We start from the raw sequence: 17,186 nt of genomic DNA on the forward strand, positions 1-17,186 counted from the left end.
ACACACTACGGATAGGAATTTGATGGGTGTAGGCATAGAAGGCATCGGGAATTACGGATGGGTAGTTAGAACTACAACATGTACACATCTAGTATGTCCTCGTCGTGACCATCACTCGTATCGCACCAGTTGAACTTCCTCTTCAACCCCTCTTTTGACCGCCTTAGCCAGCTCTTCTGGCCATGCGGTATGTCAAGCTCTCGATTCATCATGAGTAAGCAACATTGGACGTTTTGCCTCATTAGCTAAGACGTGATGTTGATGGGCAGAGCTTGACTCAAAGTGAGGATGGGCAAAAGAGAGTGATCCACTGACAGCCGTTGTAGCTCAATGCTTCTGGAAAGAGTAATATGGATGACTTCGAGACAGACACACACACTAATGGTAAATTGGCAAAGCGCCTGACTCATATGTCACCCCTGATGGCCTGATTGGTGCAAGTTGGAGACATCTAGATTCACTTATTCGGGCCAACTTATCGAACCAAGGTATATGGTCTATTTTGAAGTCGTGCCAAAACAATCTGGCATTGGGTTGCGATGAACATATGAAGATCACATGACGTTGAGTATACTAGATATGTATGTGAGCTTCTCCTCACCACCTACATTGTGTGATATACATGGTAGGGTCAGATGTTTTTGGACGTGTCAAACGCCTTCAATATTTTCTGCTTTGTTTTAGTGCTGGTGAAATCTAAGGGTGTGTTTGGATTGTGATCAAACTATATATGCCTTACCAATTTATTGGCTATGACCAAAAAGTTGGTGTATCTTTGGGTGGTTGCCAATTTTTTGGCATGCCAATGCTCCACTACCATCTCTAGTTTTTTTTAGCCAATGTTGGCTAATTCATGGCATGCAAAATAACAAACAGAAATTTTGGTAGGGCAGTCCTAGGCATAAACCAAACACCCTAAGTTGTTCAAAATCTTTTGGTCACGCTTTGCCGCATTATATGAAATTAGGTTGATATATATTTACATTATGCTATGTTGGCATCATTAGCTAGCACATATATGTAACAAGTACAATGCAACATGCAAGTGATTCATGTGATTTGCGTTTGTTGGTTTCATCATATAGTCAAAGTAGTGATGTAAAATAACACTAACATACATAAATTAGCTACAATAATTAGTTCAGTTAATTTATCTATGTCATTAATTAGTTATAGCTAGTAAACATGAATATGGAGTTTAATGCCCCTCTTTAGAAACAAGATGGCATCAGTTTCCAGGGTCAAGAAAATAGAGGAGCAAAACTAAGTTCTGCATCAAAATAAACCACACTTGCACCTGGTTGATCACAAGGAAGTATCACACGTTCACAGCTTGTTGGGATATGCCACAATGGGGTCCTAATTCTGGTAAGCCCAGGTGGCCTAAAGATGGTGGTGAGGCATACAGCCCACTAGGCGGCCCAGTTACCTGAAGACGAAGCCGTCGAATCTGGCTCATGGTCAAAGGTGGTCGGATCTGTGACGCGCAAGAAAAAAAATCTTGTACGTAGTCTAGGCTTAGTCGTATCCGGCTCGATCTCTATCCCCTGTAACTCTAGATCCGGATCCTTTATAAGCCGAATCCTGAGAGCCCTTGAGGCAACACACAACTCATTGTAATCGCGCACCTCTTGCCTTATAGTGAATTATTGCGGCATGTAGGATCTTGCTGCCGCTGCGAGGTCTGAAGTTGGGTAACTCGTGTGACCCCTTCCCAATGACTCCTCGCTCTATGTCCCCTCCTCTCTCTCCCCTCCGTGAGGCTCCCCTTGCCGGAGACTCATCGAGTATGCAACGACACAGCTTGAGGAGAACAAAACTACAGGGCATCCAGCCCTTACTCATTAGTCATTACATATACAACCATAATTCAGAAAATTAAGTGCTAGTAGCTAAACTAAATCAGTAGCTAAACAAATAGACAAGCACATACGCTTCATCACTCTGAAGCATCACAAGTTGGCAACTTGACCTTAACACAAGTCCAGAATGATCAGTCCCATACTAATTCATCACCACAAATAAAACCGTAAGTTGAGATTAAGGTGCTGATGCATTCAACAGCTTGTGCATATATAGGGCTAGGTAGCTAGATATTTTTGCACTTAAAAGTACTAACCACCATGTGGAGTTGGCAAAGTACTGCTCATAGTATGCCATAGTCTGACATGTAGCGACACAGTGAAGAGACTTCACAGAAGAAACAATTCAAGTTGAGTTTTGAGGGAGTAGGCACACCGCGAGGCGCTTCCCGTGGCGTTTCCATGAGACCGTTGGCAGGGGAGAGGAGACCACCTGGAAAATCATATTATAGTATATAGACACACATGGAAGCGTTCTCCTCCTCGTTTTTTTTTTAACAAGAAAGGTTCCGAAGGACCTGGAGCATGCATTCATATCGTCGGTGGGAGTACAGTTACATGGAGGACCCCAAAGAAAAGGAAAATTACAACCAAGTCCCTAGATCTTGCAACAAGCACCCCGCAAAGATGCGCCAAAACACGATCGAGTCCAAAACCATGGCCGACGGTTGCTGACTTGCCGGCGTGACCGCCGCTTCCTTCACCGGGGACGAAACCACTTGGGGAAGAAGCAGCGCTCACCGTCACGTCGGAGTCGGTGAAGATCCTCCATCGAAGGAGGAGAAAGCTTGAACCCAAGTGGAGATCGAGCACAGCAGGGCCAACCCTATGGCCGAAGATAGCGGTGGCCGGAGCTAGCCGACGCTTGGAGACTGCTGCCGAGGTTGCACGCTCCAGGAACCTCGAGCACCACCTCTGCAGGGTCGTCGCAGCCGCACGAGTCCACTCCTCTCCCTCGCCACCAAGGCCGGCCAAGAGGAGAAGGAGACGAATCGGGCCACCCAAGCAGTGATGGCGAGAACGCTTATTGAAGCAGGGGCGCACCATAGAAACAGGCCTCACCTCCTTCCACCACGGAAGAACGGCGGAGCCACTCAGCGGCGCTGGCCTGACGCGGCGTCAGCACGCCAGGCTAGAGGAAGACCCCTGCCTACCTCCAGATGCACAGGTGCTGGCATCATCCTTCCTCTTCTCCTCGCGTCCATGGCCGGCCAGAGGAGGAAGAGATAGCAGCCCAACATCTCGAATCCAGGGGTAGCAGAGCCGGATCTTATACACGGAGATCCCTAGGGTGGCGAATCTCACCGTCTCCGACCACCGGAGCTCGAGAAGATGCAGCCACGAGCACAGGATGCTCAAGATCTGATCCAGACGATCTTGAACCCTACTCCAAACTACCGGCATATAGCCGAAATCTAAAAAAACTAAACCTAATATCTACTCCGGCACCCCTCCTTCGCCATCTCCGGCCGGCAAAGCCGCCGGGCTCGGGAGCGACCCGGCCTCTCTCTAGGAGCTGTCGGCCTCTCTCTAAGAGCTGTCAAGGAAGGGGGGAGGAGAGAGACCACTTGCTCCTCCTCGTAACAGTAGCCTTTGAAATTGCCTTCATCGTCATTCAGGAACCAGATGCGGTCTCGCAGCAACCCATACAGAGAGGCACCATGTATACATGGCATGCATCCATGCACCATGTTTGGCACACCTAGTCGTTTGATAAAGTTTTCTAAAATTACAAAGCAAGGAGCTTCTCTACGATTTCAAACTTTGAAAATCATTCCTCAATTAACTGAAAAATACAATTTTAATTGGACTTAAAAAACTTCAACCAAAATGTAAGAAACAACAATCCGAAGGTAAATCAAAAACATCTTTTGTATTGTAATTCTCTTTTTACGAAAAGCTGACGTTTTGAAATACTTTTCGACACAAAGTAAACATAATTTTTTTATATCCAATCTAACTAGTCAAAGTTTAACTACATCCATGTTCACGACATGGATTTCCTTTCTAAAAACCTTAGAGTCAATACCAGAAGGATTGGCAAAAAACGGAGCAATTACAGTTCACAGCAGAACAAGCTCAAAACATGACTAGAAGCAATTGTGCAAACTTATCAAATTAATGCCACTAAACTGAACTTACATTTCTTCTCAAACACGTTTCCTAGAAGAAAGAACACTTGATAGTCTCTAACTACAGAGAACGACAGTGTAACCCAAGACAATGGGGTATATTTCAGTTGATTCATTTAAGTGAGCAATCATCCATCACTCGTTAAAGTAAGGGCAAGGACAACACAAGTAAGGGTGAACATAATTGTTGCTGCAGCAAAGGCCAGGATGGCCCTCTGTGAGAAGCCCTTCTTTTCATGACCTGCTAGCTCGACCTCCTTCAGCAGATCACGGATCTCATCGATGTCTGAGTCCTTTGCTGCATGGATTAGTCTGCCCTGAACCTCCTCAAGCTTGGCAAGCCTTCTAGCTCGGCTGGCATCTCTAGCAGACCAGATGAACCGAGTCATCCTCCACAAGAGAATTCCGACGTAGATTGCCACGACACAGTCCACGGTGTAATGATGTCGTTCACGTATCTCCCTTTGTGCGCTGTGCAGGACGAGAAGCCATATTGCAACAGAGATCCAGCCCCCATAAGCTTCCTGTGCATGTGAACAGATATAAAAATAACTAAGAAGCCATCAATTACAATTGACTTGTTAAAACATTGTGCAATAGAATGGAATACAGGTCTTAGACTGAACGTGGTGGCTCCAGATAATTGTGTAATTCAGTTTCAAGACAGCAGGACGTATTGAAACTTTGGTGTGTAAACCAGAAAACTAAAATGTATAACATACCGTCCATGCCATTGCAGTAAGAACAGAGACAAGCATGTGCCCACTATACATAAGATCATTGCAGCCTCCACTGGCTTTTTTCAGTAAATGGTACCATTGAGGTCCTTCTCCAGGGGTTGGCCTCAAAATATCTACTAGCAAGCTCATCCGACCCCAGTCAGGTCTATGCTCACCAGGATAAGATTGAACATCAGCTGCATTAAAAAAAATGGCAATTTAGTTTTCCCAGCCAGAAAAAATCATCAATTAGGTGATAAGACGACAAATACACTAACCATAAGCCATGTCATTGTCTATGACCCCACGAATAGCATGTGAATCAGAAGCATATGGAACATAATATTTTTGTGCCCAGGGATGAGGATGTCCAGGTATTTGATATCGACCTGCGGCACACCAAGGTCTCGCAGATGGAAGAATGGTAGTGATAAAAGTTGCTGTCCGAAGCAGCCGACCGATTGCCATAGTGACCATATATCTTGTGGCTATTCCAAGACCAGGAGCTTTGATGCAATCAAATAGCACCGAGAATCCGAGCATCATAAATAACATCAAATAGTGGTGAAGAGTGATAACATGTGCTCTCAATAGATCAACAACACTTCCAGGAAGTTTCTCATTCAGAGCTAGAAGCAGCCATTGGCCAGTGTCAGGAAGTGGAGCAGCAGATCTGTTAAAATGACAAAAGAGTGTTCAGTTTACAAGTAACGGTGTGAGATTTCAGAATTCATGCATGTATTTATCCAGACAAGGGAGTGAGTGCACGCAAATAAAAACCTCTATTGAGTTAAAGTTGGTATGCAAATGCTGCTGGGAAAGACAACCTCTGTTCCTAATTATGAACTCCCAAAACGTCTTATAATTAGGAACGGAGGGGGTTTATTATTGCAATTGTTTCCTTGACAATGATAAGTCAAACTATAACATGTCCAGGAAACCTATGTACAGATCGAGTTGACAAAACATCAAAGGCTGTTACAAGTAACTGGAAACCATTACCAAATTAAACTACTGTGGTCCCATCCTGCCATCTAACGATACTTGCTATGAACTTCTCGCTGATTTGTATTAGGACACCACTGAAGTATATATAGGGAAGGATTAGCTCAGTTATGTAAATCAGATTGAGAGAGAGGAGAGTAGAGTAGAGACATAAACACCTAAGTCACTGAACAGGAATATACTAGCCCAAGCATCAAGAGATGCTTATGCCTTTCTTATCCGCTAACTTAGTCCTAGGCTCCCCTTTGTTCTAAAACATCATTGATACCTTGCTTAAACTGAACCCTTTGAAACACCAATCACTATAAAACCTTTTATCTTTATTAGAAGGCTGTAAGGGAATATTTTAAAACTTCAGAATATAGCATGGAGTAAACAACAATTAAACAAGGTAACAAGCTTTACCCATGACCAATAGTCCACAGAAATACTATTGAAATCAAACTTGACAGATGGGAGGCTTTGAAACCAAGATGCATTTACCACGCAATATTCATTAAAACTACATACACATTAACAAGAAGCCGTAGCAACAATTAGTCCACAAGGTTCTGCTCACACACTTGTCATGATAAATACTGTCATCTCCATTTATCTCTACTACACTCCTGGTTTTGAGCAGCAGTAACTGTCATGATGATAAACAGGCAACATTTTCTAGGTCCCTTCTACCTACAAAAATAAATTTCTTCGAGATCCCCTAAAGTGTAGTGTCCAAAATGTTTCACGGGCCTCTCCAAGGTAGCAGTTCGATTGCATAACAAGCCTAAATCTCGCAAGTTAAGCTTAGCCATTCTCCACGCTCAACAATTTAACCCCTAACGATGTACGCCATAACATGCAAATCTCTCCAAGACCACGCATTTCTGCTACAAACAAGTCTCAGTGATTTCACAGTTGAAAAAGTAATCCTCCAAGATCTAACCATCCTGACACGAACAGCTCGCTATGAACATCTGAAAAGCAAATCTCTAGAAACACAAGAAAATAGCAGCATAGATATCTCCGAGTCCGAGATCCATGGCAATTCGCGTCCAAACAACTGAATTGCTAAGACATGATTCAAGGCGGAAGCCAGCTTCCCGGATCGAGATAAGGTACTGACCCGTGCCACTGGAGCCCCATCACGGCGGAGACGAAGCGGACGGAGATCATCTCGCAGAGGAAGGCGGAGAGCATGAAGACGATGGCGCCGAGGAAGGGCAGCGCGGCCCGGAGCTCGGCGTCCCAGTGGCGGTAGAACGGCGCGCGCCCGGCGGCCGCCAGCGCCAGCGCCGCCCAGAGCACCGGCTGCAGCCGCTCGTGCCATGTCGGCGAGAGGTACCGCAGGTAGTCGATCCCCACGTACGCCGCCGCCGCGCAGCTCAGCCCGCAGTAGCCGAGGAGCCGTCGGGTGGGCGACCGCGGCGGCATCGGCCTCGGCGCCTTCGCCTTCGCCCTCGCCATGTCCGCGAGAGCTTAGGGTTGGTCACTTGGTCATGGACTGATGTCAGCGAGAGTCGAGATCGGGACACTCGAGCGTGGGTGTTCAGACTTCAGACTTTCAGAGTAGCAGACAGATCCAAGGCTACAAACAACGGCTCAGATTTTATGTTTTTGGCACAACGACTGACTTTGTTGGTTGTGCAAACTGAAAAGAAAAAACCATGATAAACTACTGTCAAAACAAATTATCCATGATAAACCAGAGATTACATAAAAAATCTCAAGTCATCATCCTAAGCTTCAAATTTTGAATCAGGCTTCCATGAAGATATTGCGGAAGCCCAACCAACATAAACTCGAGTAGTTTCAATTGTTTTGAATAGTCGAGTGGACCGCTCACCCCAAAAGGTAAGTTCTAGTATCGAATGCGTTATTAACGGGAGCACAACCCTGCGAAAAAGAGTATGTATTGTTGGGTAACAAGACCAGGGCATGTACGTGCGACCACACGTTAATTCAAGGGTATTTGGGTGGGTACTCATATTTTTTTCGCAACTTTTCTGAATCATTATGTACATCTGTCAATCTCAGTTAGCTTTGTATAAAAACCTACGTTGGTTGTGACACATGAGCAGGGTGGTGCATAGTTTGTTAGAACATTCTCATAGAAGTATCATGGTCATGGGATCAAGTTATACCGTCTTTGTTAAGTTATATTGGTAACATTTTCATTATACCCAAGGTTAAAATCCTAGGCTTCTCCTAAGCACAAGAGATTGAAACTGACAAACAATCGACCAAACCGCACTTGACACAATACACAATCATCGCAGCACAAGGTAATTTTTTTTTTTTTGAGAACAACACAAGGTAATTTCGATGTGTAGCAGAACATTTGAGGTCTATAGACATGGAAAGGATCTAACCATGAATGGGTCGACCCACAAGTTACAATGGGTCATAGCCTCCATTGTAATTTTAGTAAAAAAAATTAGACTGGGTAGACCTTTATATATATATGCTCTGGACCATTAGTCAGTTCCATAAAATGGTCCACCCAATCCATTCACATCCTTAGACCGCCACTAATAGTAGCCTCTACATTTTATAGCCTCAAAAGGCTAAATGCGGATGGCCCCAATTTCTTTGGCCTTAAATATAGGTCGTTCTACCTTTCCCTGTGCCAACAAAGCAGGCATACTTGATTGAATTGACTCTTTGGGGCTCGTGAGAGACATTCATATTACTGCGTTCTGTGATCGTAGATCGTCAGGATTCATCATTGTATATCCGAGATCTGAAAGTGTGGCAAATGGATTTGAAGGCATGGAAAGAGGCCCTCGTGCAAGACTTCTTTATTCTCCCGATTTCCCTCCTCCAGTTGGATTGACACGAAAGTCCAGTGATAACGTTGAAGTACTTTAAAGAGTCCCTTTCAGCCCTCGCTTTATCATAGGAAGAAGAAGAGTAATCTAACTAGTTCACAAAAGTTTGGTGCTAGGTTGGTAGCCATGATCAAATTGCGGGGTGACACTATGTTCAGTGATTGTATCACAACTGCATCCCTTCTTGGCGGTGTGGTTAATAGTGTCGAGGAACCAGTGAGCATGTGTCATCCCTGGGCGTGTGCTCTAGATTTTGTGTGGTGCTGGTTTGGTAGCCGGCATGTTGGTGTTGTCGCTGGTGTTCTTATCAGCGGTGTTTTCGTTTGTGTGTAGGTTGTTCCCACCCGTGGGCGTGCTAAAGCACACCTATTGGCTCCCAGTGACGATTCTAGTCCGCTGAATCAACTTCTTCACATGATCTTGTTGTATGTGGAAAGTGCCTACTCTCGATATTGCTCTACCTACCTTTGTTTTCTCCTTTGGAGATGCAATGACAACCTAAGGAGAGGGCAGACTCAAGGTTTTGTCTGGGTCTTGGATGTATTTCTAAAAAAATTAGGGTCTTTTTTTCTAAATGTGGAGACAAGTGTTCCAGGATGTGTCATTTATAATTGTCTTATTTGGTTAACATACTCCATATTTTAGCTTAAAAATGTGTTTCCAACTCTAGCAAAAGTCTTCGTCTCTCAGCCCCATTTTCTCTCCATAGGCACTGTTGTGTGACTCAACGCTCCTTTTTTACTCTTTCTCTTTCTTCCTCTGGCGGTTGCGACAGCGGCGACGATCAATAGGTGGGGTCACTTGGCGACATCAGCAACGTTGTCGAGAGCAGCGGTGACGGGGGCAGTGACAGGGAATGGGCGGAGGTGGCAACGGAACAACAATTATGTGCTAGGAAGAATACAGACTAGGGAGGATGGCCCTCTATGTTTCAACAAGCCAAAAGGGCAACTCGGGTTAGGCCAAACCAACGCCACACATAGCCGGGAGGAGCTCATACCTAGCTAGAAACTCAAGGTACACGGAATTTGTATGTGTACCTAAATCGAGTGTGCCAGTCTGTATGAGAGGCCACACGGAGAAATGACTTTCTACCGTGTAGGCGTGCATGGTGTATATATATGTGCGCATGGTTTCACCGTATTTCATTGCGTGCCAATTCGTGCAGTTTTTTGTGGTTTTGTAAAACATGACAAAACTTGGTGAAACGTTTCAGCGCAAATCTTGAAGCACCAAATCATGGAGTGAAACATGCACGGTATAAACGCCGCGTTCGCTCTGCTCATGCCCTGTCTATGAGCAGAGCGTGTCTTAATCCGGATGAGTCATTCAAGCTCCGTAGCATGCATGATTGAAATTCATTGAGCAAGGTCGGCATGGTATATTGAGCTCTTTTCTGGTGCCATGCTAAGCAGAGGGGATGCATGTGCAATTTTAGAATCGTCCAGTGCTTCTCCTCACCGACGCCCTCTGTTCTTTATGTACGTGTGCCTGAGACAACTAGCATAGTGCATAGGTTGTACTTACTCTGCAAAAAAGCTGTAATGGAGGAGGTGAGGAACACTGGAAAGGACATTACCGGCTCCCTCAAACTCGATAATATAACGTTATCATGGGATTACGTTACCAACTTCCTCATCGATCCTTATTAATTTTGCATGTTTGCAGTTCGGCTTCTTCCTATAAATACCTGATCATTCCTCTGAACTTCTCATCCAAACCAGCTCATTTAGCTACCAAGCTTGCTAGCCGTGGTGTGCCATCTCAAGTGTGATCGAGCGAGTAGAAGATGGCGTTGCATTGGAGCAGCGGCCTCGCGGTCGCCGTCGCGGCGGTGCTCGCCGTTTCCGTGCTCTTCCCGGCGGGCGCCGCGGGCCACCCGCTGCCCCCTGCATCAGGCATGTTATTCCCGCAGTTCTACCAGCACACGTGCCCGCAGCTGCAGGAGGTGGTGGGCGCCATCGTGGCCAAGGAGCACGCCAAGGACCCCCGCATGGCTGCGTCGCTGGTCCGGCTGCACTTCCACGACTGCTTCGTGCAGGGCTGCGACGCGTCGGTGCTGCTCGACGCCGACGGCAGCGGCAGGTTCCAGACCGAGAAGCGGTCCAACCCGAACCGCGACTCGCTGAGGGGCTACGAGGTCATCGACGAGATCAAGGCCGCCATCGAGCACGCCTGCCCGCACACCGTCTCCTGCGCCGACATCGTCGCCGTCGCCGCCAGGGACTCCACCGTCCTGGTATGCAACAATTTCATCGGCTAACAGCGTATACAATGCAGCATCGTTTCGTTCTCTCGAAAACATTTTTTTCTGACTTTGATGAACCCGGCCGAACGAGCAGACGGGCGGACCGGGCTGGGAGGTGCCACTGGGACGGAGGGACTCGCTCACCGCCAGCTTGAGCGGCTCCAACAACCTCATCCCTGCTCCCAACGACACCCTCCCCACCATCGCCGCCAAGTTCCGCAACCAGGGGCTAGACATCGTCGACCTCGTCGCTCTCTCAGGTATGCATGTTAATTGTTACAGGTGTTTGATTGCCATTCCGAATGGACATGAACAGCTTGAGAGCATAAAGTAACATGTGCTGCATGTAATGAACAATCCAGGGGCACACACCATCGGCGACTCGCGCTGCGTCAGCTTCCGGCAGCGTCTGTACAACCAGAACAACGACGGGCGCCCAGACCCGACGCTGAACCCGGCCTACGCGGCGAAGCTGCGCGGGCGGTGCCCCAAGTCCGGCGGCGACCAGATCCTCTTCGCGCTCGACCCGGCCACCCAGTTCCGGTTCGACAACCAGTACTACAAGAACATCCTGGCCATGAACGGCCTGCTCAACTCCGACGAGGTCCTGCTCACGCAGAGCCACGAGACCATGCAGCTCGTCAAGAGCTACGCCGCCAGCAACGAGCTCTTCTTCGACCACTTCGCAAAGTCCATGGTCAAGATGGGCAACATCTCGCCGCTCACCGGGCACAGCGGCGAGATCAGGAAGATCTGCAGGAGGATCAACCACCACTAGGCAGATCAAGGGACTCTGTCTGAAGCTGGTGATGATTTCAGCGTGTTTCTCGCTTCTTGGTTTGCAATGTTCCTTTCAAGTGTAAACGTGTGATTATTGCATTTTGCTCTTCGTGTTGCACCGTAACGGTTGCAATCGTGCTTTTTTTTTTCTCCATCTTTCGGTTGTTCATATTTCATTGTGCAATGTGCTACACTTGTACCAGGCCGGAAATGATCCAATAAAATGTTTATCACTTGTCCATGTCACTTGTTCAACTAAGAGTAGAGTGCTGTTTTCATGCAAAATTTACCATGCTGTGCTGTGACTTGTGAGAAATGACAACTGAAATACCGTTACCATGAATGGAGACAAATTGTCTCTTTATTTTACGGGTTCAAGAGCTTTATTAATTACTCGATAAGATTACAATCACTCGGAATAATATTAGCAAGAAAATCTTGGTTATAATTAATCCACAAGCATCTCCTCCTATTAGAACTATTGCTTAAGCTAGGTAAAGATGAGCCACATTATTAGCACCACGCCCAACAAAACTAATGCTTAAGCTAGGTAAAACTCGTCTAATCTCAGCTACTTCCTGGCAAATCACCATGATCTCCAATCTATTCTGAGAGTCATCATTGCAAATATTGATCACTTTCTTATTTTGCATCGCTCTCTAAAATGACATGTGTAAAACCCCTCTCTACCGCTAGGGTAGCCCCATCTTTGATTGCAAGTGCCTCCATGGTTCGTGCATCGGCAATATTTTCATACCATCTTGCTTGCGCTCTGAGAAGTTTACTTTGATGGTCTCGGATAACCAACACGGTGCCACCTGCCATCGTGTATTTACTGAAAGATGCATTAGTATTGATCTTGAACACACCTTGACCAGGTTCCTTCCAATAGTCTTTCCTCCGGGGTAGTTTCTTCCCCTTCTCTTTCCCAATATGAGCAAGATCCAGTGTAGTTTGCATCACCCATCTAACAGAATTTGTCACTGATCTTACGCCTTCACCATGGCGTCGGGTATTTCTCTCGAACCATGTCGACCAGCAACCACACATAATCTTCGCTGCATCTTCTTCCTTAATTACTTTAGTATCGACCATGGCCATCGCCTAAGACTCAGCATGAAGCATGGGAATCTTTACACCACAAAGATACCTTCATATCTTCCCAAAATAGACGTGCCCAGGTGAACTAAAAAAATGCATGAAAATGGATTCTCGCTCGACGCCACATGCTTCACAATGCGCAATTCTATCCATGTGTCGATGCTTAAAAACTTGTCTAGCAGGCACGAGTTTTTTAATCACCCGCCAACAGAATGACCTAATCTTTGGTGGTACCGGCATTCACCACAACTTATTCCAACATTGATTAGTGTCCTCTCCACAACTAGAAGCTTGTAGGCTGCCATGATGCTATGATTCTATACGCTGAGCGAACAGAGAAAACACCATTTCTTTCATACGCCCAAGCCCACTAATCCTCAACAAATCTACCAAGAGGAATTTGAAAGATAGCTCTCTTGGATGCGGTTTGTTAATACTGAGTGGTTACAGCTATACCGCCGAAGATGGAAAAGATTTAGGGAAAGGCGTGGGGGTTAGGGTGTGGGTTCTGGGGGACTTGCGGACATAGGAAGATGGAAAAGATTAGGGCAAGGTGTGGTTGACTAGTAGTCGTAGTGGCTTGGGAAGGGTGGGGCGACAAGACAACGCGGTAGCGACGTCGGTCGCTGATACGTCTCAAATGTATCTATAATTTTTGATGCTCCATGCTTGTTTTACACCAATTCATATATGTTTTGCTTACACTTCGTTGCACTTTTATATGATTTCCGGCACTAACCTATTAACAAGATGCCGCAGTGCCAGTTTCCTGTTTTCTGCTGTTTTTGTATTTCAGAAAAGTTGTACATGAAATATTCTCGGAATTGGACAAAATAAAAGCCGAAGTCAATATTTTACCGAAATGAAGACGAAGTCCGAAGGGGGGTCGAAGAGGCGCAGCAGGGCGTCCAAACCACCCCTAGGCGCGACCAGGACCTGGCCCGCGCCTAGGGTAGGTGTGGGGCCACGAGGCACCCCACCGACCTAAATCCTCTGCCTATTTATACATTTTCTCGGGAAAAAATCTGAATATACAAGCCTCCGCCCACGAAAAGTTCCACTCCGCCGCCGTCGCAGACAAGATCCGAGGGACATAAGTCTCTGTTCCGGCACCCTGCCGGGACGGGGAATTGCCACCGGAGCCATCTCCATCGACTCCACTGCCATCTCCATCGTTGTTGCTGACTCCCACGATGAGGAGTGAGTAGTTCTTCCCCGGGGCTGAGGGCTCTACCGGTAGCTATGTGGTTTATCTCTCTCTCTCTCTCTCTCTCATGGTGTGATATTTATGTGACCACGAGCTTTGTAATCTAGATGTCGTTATGCTATTCAAGTGGATTTTACTTATGTGATCTCCGGAGACTCCTTGTACCACGTGTGTAAAGGTGACGGTGTGTGCACCGTGTGGGTCTCTTAGGCTATATTTCACAGAATACTTGTTCACTGAATTATGATTTGAGTTGAATGTCTCTATGAAATTGTGGTGTGTTAGTACCTCCTATGAATGCTGAAAGTGCAGCGTGGGGTGTTCATTAGTACTTGAGAATACATCTTTAAGGTTTGCTTTTGCAGCCCTACGCGATGAAATAGTGTTCGTTATCCAACCGGAGAGTAGTTCAGAGTAGGATAGTGAAGTGCTTATATTTATATTCCTTTATAATATCATTGTTCAGAGTGACCACTAGTGAAAGTATGATCCATAGGACATGTTTTCAAACATCGAATCACCGTTTATTTACTGTTCTACTGCATGTTTACTTGCTGCCATATTTATTTCAGATTGTTATTACCACTCATATTCATCCATATCACTTGCATTTTACTATCTCTTCACCGAACTAGTGAAGCTATACATTTGATAAGTGTATTGAATGTGTTGGTGATACAAGAGACTTCTTGTATCTTAATTGCAAGGTTACTTGAGAGGGATATCTTTGACCTCTACCTCCCTGAGTTCGATAAACCTTGGGTAATCCACTTAAGGGAAACTTGCTGTTGTTCTACAAACCTCTGCACTTGGAGGCCCAACACTGTCTACAAAAATAGAAGCGTGCGTAGACATCAGTCGCGAAATGACCATGACGATTAGGAATAGTGATGCCGAACCTTTGTGCTGTACAAACATAAATGTTGTGCATTCTAGTTGGTTCGCTAGCACCATCTCTGAGATTTGTGTGACCAATGCAAGTATGAGACCCCAAATATGTTCATTTTGTATCTTTTTTCTTGCAATGTCCTATGATTAAAATGTGGCACAATCTAAGGCAAGGGGTTCTCTATAGACCTTGTCCAATGTGCACGCACAATGCTTGTGCACTTGAATTGTTTTGTGGAGAATCCCTTTGCCTTGTGTGTGCACTAAGTATGAGGCACCATCTTGTTGATGTTCATTCATGCACTATTGTTATCCATAAGCCTTGTCATATAGTACCATGTCCTACATGCAATCAAATTGATTGTGCATCTTTCTTGGTACTATGGAACCATCTCTTTGCCTTCTGTGTGCTACATTGTATGATACACCATTTGTGTTATTCATCCTTCCTAAGACATGATTAAACTATGGCACTTGGTAAGCATAGGGTTGGTGTGGTTGGACCACAAGCTTTGTACAAGCATATTGTTTATGCATTCCTTCTGGTTCCAGACGTCCCAACTCTAAAGATGTATGTGCTCCTTATTCTGAGGCATTTTTATGTGTAGGCAATGCTACTCGGAGTTTTGGCGGAGGTTCCTCAAGGGGAGGGGTTAAGCAAAAGGCCAAGAGGAAGGCCGACCAATGTTGTACACTTCCATGAGAAGGTCTCCCCGGAGCATTTCATCAAGGTGATCTTCCAGCCTACTATGGACATGCTGTCAATCCCTAAGGCCTTCATGCCATTCTTCGCTAAGATCCCATCGACGATCACCCTCAAGACCTACACTGGATGTAATTGGGATGTCAAGACTAGGATGGCGTATGGACAAGCCATCCTCGATCAGGATTGGCTAGATTTTTCCATTGCCCACGGTATGAGGGTTAGCTACTTCGTGATATTCCATAAGCTCAATCCGACCGTGTACAGAGTGGTCGTCTTCAACTACTCGTGCAGTGAGGTGATGACGAAGTGCCTTGACCATGGAGATGTCACCAGGAATATTGTCTAAGTGTGAGAGTAATTGCCACAAGTTGATTCGTGCCTGCCTGACTTGTCGTCTTACTAGTTTAAGTATTTTGCTAAGTAAGGTGATCGTGGGTCAGTAGGTGGTAACCTCACCACTTGTTTGCTTTTGGTTGTTCCATGGGCTGCAAGCCATGCAACTAAAACTGATTTCTCCCCAAGGCCTAACAATTTCTTCACGAGCTTTCAAACGACGTTGAATAACATTGCTTAAACATCATTTCAGACGAATATGGTCTTAAGACCTGTCCCGAGAGTCTAAAAATGACACATTCTACCGACCACCCCCATAGAATTTGCCCACGCCTCTCTCCTACGTACAAACATGGGGTTGAGCTGGCTTGATAACTTTTCTTAGCCCCCCTTTTTTTTATAGTTTTCAGATTTGGCCAGGCCTACAATCCAGTAGAAGCCCACGAGCGCATCATTCTCTTTTTTTTTGTAAGAAAAACCCATAAACAAGAGGAGCGCGATGGGAGGTACCCTTTCCCTGCCCTTGGTGCCTCCCTTTGTCGCGGCGCTACACAAACAAGTACGTGTGCGCTGCCGCTGGTATCTCCTCTCTCCCTGCGCGCCACCGCCACCGCCACCGCCCTGCTCTCTCCTTCCGCAGCACATCACATCGCAGCGCTGCCGCCACACTCCTCCATGCAACAGAGCATTGCCGCCATCATGCGTTCTGCCCCACAACAGAGCCCTCTTCTCTCCCTTCCGCACCGAGCCACCCTCTTTTTTCCTTCTCTCTCTCTCTCTCTTCGTCTCCGGTGCGGTTTAGCCGTAACGGGCCAGGGACGGTCCAATAGGAGTCCAACATGGAGAGCCCGTGCCCCTATCTCTTCGCTAGCTCTCTCCAGGCTGGGCCGCTGGGGAATCCTATTTTGTGCTCGACGCTCACAGGGAAACTATCGTGGGCCTCCATCTTTTTCTTCCTCCCACCTCCGTCTCCCTCTCTCTCCCGCCGAAGAATCCCCCCGCCGCCCCCGCCGGCCGTCACCGCGTGCCTCCGCCACCCGCGCCCGGAGCCGCTCCCCGGCGCCCCCCCCTGCTCGAGCCGCCGCCGCCGCCGCCCCCGGATTTCCTCCACCCCCCCCCCCGCCCCCGCACCACCCACCTTCTTCTCCGGCGACGGCCACCCACCCGCACACGAAACCCTAAGTACCAACGCCGGCGAGTCCCGCACCCGAACCATAAGACCCCCCCCCCCCCCCGCCGCACCCGAAACCCTAAGCTTCATTCCCGTATCCGGCGAGGTGGTGGTCTTCTCCAACCCCGTTCCGTCCATTGCTTAACGGGACCGGCCCAGGCGCTCGTCGGGGGTACGCGTGAACTCGTCGGCGTTCGCGTGAAGTGTAGAATAGGGATTTCCCT

At 46.9% G+C, this 17,186-nt stretch overlaps 2 protein-coding genes across 2 annotated transcripts; one reads left to right on the top strand and one right to left on the bottom strand.

Moving 5' to 3' along the window:
• Positions 1–3,994: 3,994 nt before the first annotated feature.
• LOC124676908 (protein PHLOEM UNLOADING MODULATOR-like) lies at positions 3,995–7,164 on the bottom strand. Its single transcript, XM_047212922.1, has 4 exons — positions 6,824–7,164; positions 4,992–5,386; positions 4,717–4,910; positions 3,995–4,518 (listed from the first exon to the last, which is right to left on the bottom strand). Exons 1-4 carry the CDS (start codon positions 7,162–7,164, stop codon positions 4,123–4,125), a joined length of 1,326 nt encoding a protein of 441 aa, XP_047068878.1. The 3' UTR covers positions 3,995–4,122.
• A 3,153-nt stretch (positions 7,165–10,317) lies between these two features.
• On the top strand, positions 10,318–11,554 carry LOC124679008 (peroxidase 72-like). The gene is made up of 3 exons (XM_047214844.1): positions 10,318–10,767; positions 10,871–11,036; positions 11,139–11,554. Exons 1-3 carry the CDS (start codon positions 10,318–10,320, stop codon positions 11,552–11,554), a joined length of 1,032 nt encoding a protein of 343 aa, XP_047070800.1.
• Positions 11,555–17,186: the final 5,632 nt, after the last annotated feature.

The sequence above is a fragment of the Lolium rigidum genome, chromosome 7, assembly GCF_022539505.1.
Source record: "Lolium rigidum isolate FL_2022 chromosome 7, APGP_CSIRO_Lrig_0.1, whole genome shotgun sequence".
Lineage (NCBI taxonomy): Eukaryota > Viridiplantae > Streptophyta > Magnoliopsida > Poales > Poaceae > Lolium > Lolium rigidum.

What these genes read in the sequence shown, in the direction of transcription:
- LOC124679008 (XM_047214844.1), top strand. Translation starts at nt 10,318, where the DNA reads ATGGCGTTGCATTGGAGCAGCGGCCTCGCGGTCGCCGTCGCGGCGGTG. An exon ending in CCAGGGACTCCACCGTCCTG is followed by an intron (nt 10,768 to 10,870) that starts GTATGCAACAAT and finishes CCGAACGAGCAG; the next exon opens with ACGGGCGGACCGGGCTGGGA. An exon ending in CGACCTCGTCGCTCTCTCAG is followed by an intron (nt 11,037 to 11,138) that starts GTATGCATGTTA and finishes TGAACAATCCAG; the next exon opens with GGGCACACACCATCGGCGAC.
- LOC124676908 (XM_047212922.1), bottom strand. Translation starts at nt 7,164, where the DNA reads ATGGCGAGGGCGAAGGCGAAGGCGCCGAGGCCGATGCCGCCGCGGTCG. An exon ending in AGACAATGACATGGCTTATG is followed by an intron (nt 4,911 to 4,991) that starts GTTAGTGTATTT and finishes TTTTTAATGCAG; the next exon opens with CTGATGTTCAATCTTATCCT. An exon ending in TTACTGCAATGGCATGGACG is followed by an intron (nt 4,519 to 4,716) that starts GTATGTTATACA and finishes TCACATGCACAG; the next exon opens with GAAGCTTATGGGGGCTGGAT.